This window comes from Olea europaea, unplaced genomic scaffold (assembly GCF_002742605.1).
Source record: "Olea europaea var. sylvestris unplaced genomic scaffold, O_europaea_v1 scaffold16678, whole genome shotgun sequence".
Classification (NCBI taxonomy): Eukaryota; Viridiplantae; Streptophyta; class Magnoliopsida; order Lamiales; family Oleaceae; genus Olea; species Olea europaea.
The window spans coordinates 1-2,376 of record NW_019234348.1 but is presented as its reverse complement, the minus strand read 5'-3'; the positions used below and the strand labels follow the sequence as shown (position 1 = coordinate 2,376).

Sequence of the window (2,376 nt, the reverse complement as noted above, 5' to 3'; positions counted from 1 at the left end):
CCCACAAAAAAAGGGGTTCCTCCCTCTCTCTCAGAAACCCTCCAAAGTTGCTTTCTCAGAACTCTCTTTGAACGACCAATCCCTTCGTGCAATGAGAATGAACGGTCCTCATCCTCGCTATTTGCCTAGCTAAAAACTCATGAGACGGAACCCAATGCTCCGAATCCTCGTCGTCGTCCTCGAAATCATCCTCATCGAAGTCCCTCCGGTGATTTACCCTATACTCTTTTTTCAGTATCTTTGACGGTTCGACCAGTTCGGTATATTCATCGGCAGAGATGCCAGTCCATTGACGGGGACTCCTTTCGCTGTCGAAGAATTCTTTCGAGAGATTCTCGAATTGGCTTTTCGGAACTCGGGCGAAACCAATCGGGCAGTCATGTCCCAGATATCGGACTCGTCGAGCTCGAAGACCATTGAATCTTTGTTAAGTAACCGATCGGTCGATATAACTTTGTAGGTTTGTGATGCCGCCATTGGTTGAAATCACTGATTTTTGAGGCATTTTGACTTCCAATTTTCTTGAGGTTCTGTGGTCAAAGTTATTGTGTCATGGCTCATATTTTGTTCTGTTCAAGAATGTACTATGAATCTGGCTCATATTGTGTTCTGTTCAAGAATGTACTATGAATCCAATGATATTCTAAGACATTTGGTGAGTTTGAATAAAAGTCCATCGGTATGATGGACTTCTTTTGCTTCAGTGAGGCATGCCTTATTACTCATATTTTTCGACATTTTGTTGAGGCTGAGCTGGAATTTGTCGCCAGTTATGTCTACCAAGATGTGAATCGAGCAATTCAACACGTTCATTGAAGTGGCTTAGCTCATAGAGGAATTCTTACTAATCCGCATAAGTACCTTGTAAAGAATGGTCAGCTATTACGCTTTTTAAGGATGCTAAGAGAGAAAGGGAAGAAACTTTTCTTGTTGACCAACTCTCCCTATTATTTTGTGGATGGAGGGATGTGCTTTTTGTTGGAGGATTCTTTGGGACACCTAGACTTTTGGAGGGAACTTTTTGATTTCGTATTGCTAAAGCCAACAAACCAGAGTTTTACACATCTGAGCATTCATTTTGTTGTCATGATGAGGAGAAAGACAACTTGGCTTTTTCGAAGGTGGATGCTTTTCTTCCAAACAAAACTTACTACCATGGATGCTTGAATTCTTTTTTGCAAATAACTAAGTGGAATGGTCCAAAGGTGATATACTTTGGGGATCACCTATTTAGTGACTTGAGAGGGCCTTCGAAAGCATGGTGGCGTACTGCTGCCATTATCCATGAATTGGAAAATGATATGCGAATACAGAACGAGGATAGTTATCATTTTGAGCAGGCGAAGTTTCATATAGTATAAGAACTTCTTGGCAAACTGCATTCCAATGTTCCTAATTGTAAGAGTGAAGTATACAAGTCTCTTCTTGGGGAGATCAACGAAGAGAGGCAGAAGACACATTGTGCTATGGAAACCATGTTTAATGGGTCATTTGGAGCTACATTTCTTACCGACACTGGTCAAGAATCTGCATTTAGTTACCACATCCATCAATTTGCCGATGTTTATACCAACAAGCCAGAGAACTTGTTCTATCCACCAGGAGCATGGCTTCATGTACCTTATGATATAAAAATCATGCCACACCATGTGAAGGTTTTGTCAAGTTCGTTCAAGATTTGAATGATTTTATTCTACTGTTGAGCGGAGAAACATAGGCAAAATCAGTTCTAATTCACCATAAAGTTCGGACTACATGCATTATGGTTACTTGATTAGGCATTTTTGTAACCAGCATATATGAATTATGATACTTTCGTTCTATGGAGACCTGATTGGCAATGAGGTACTGGTGTTTATAGGAACCAAGATATTAAATGTGCCATGTTATGAAAAATTTATTTGTCTCTAGTGGTCTAGCCGGGTTATGAGATCAAAACTTACTTATTTTTAAACAAAAAGGAAAAACAAGGATTGAAGCTGACTCATTCTGCCATTTGAATGAGGATGATTACATATTCTGATTCTTTGGAGAGAAGGGAATTTGTACTTTGGATTGAATACTTGTATTTTTATTAGAAAATCTTATTCATTAAATTCATTGCAGAAATTAAGAGGTCATGTTTGTTTCTTTCAAAAGAAAAAAAAAAGATTAATCCCAGAAAGGCAGATTGTTGAATTTATGGGAAAAGCAGTGTTGAAGCATGAAAACCTGCCAGCAGCTTTGTGTGTCATAGTTGCTGGTTTTTACTTAATTGGGAAACGAGTTGTGGCCTGCAGTACTCCAGCATGTTCTACCCGCATGATTATGTAATATTATGGATAGAATTGTATCCTCTAGGAGAAATTTGAGACTGATTAATTAAAAAAAAAAAAA

General features: G+C 38.8%; 1 protein-coding gene and 1 pseudogene across 1 annotated transcript; one reads left to right on the top strand and one right to left on the bottom strand.

Moving 5' to 3' along the window:
* Positions 1–55: 55 nt before the first annotated feature.
* Positions 56–477, bottom strand: LOC111377538. The gene is made up of 2 exons (XM_023000663.1): positions 356–477; positions 56–308 (listed from the first exon to the last, which is right to left on the bottom strand). The coding sequence occupies exons 1-2, from the start codon at positions 475–477 to the stop codon at positions 56–58; spliced, it is 375 nt and encodes a 124-aa protein (XP_022856431.1).
* Positions 478–669: 192 nt separating this feature from the next.
* LOC111377537 lies at positions 670–2,060 on the top strand (annotated as a pseudogene).
* The last annotated feature ends 316 nt before the right edge of the window (positions 2,061–2,376 follow it).

Excerpts from the sequence above, each read along its gene's own strand:
- LOC111377538 (XM_023000663.1), bottom strand. The coding sequence starts at position 477 with ATGGCGGCATCACAAACCTACAAAGTTATATCGACCGATCGGTTACTT. Across the intron at positions 309-355 it reads GCCCGATTGGTTTCGCCCGA|CGAAAGGAGTCCCCGTCAAT; the intron begins GTTCCGAAAAGC and ends ATTCTTCGACAG.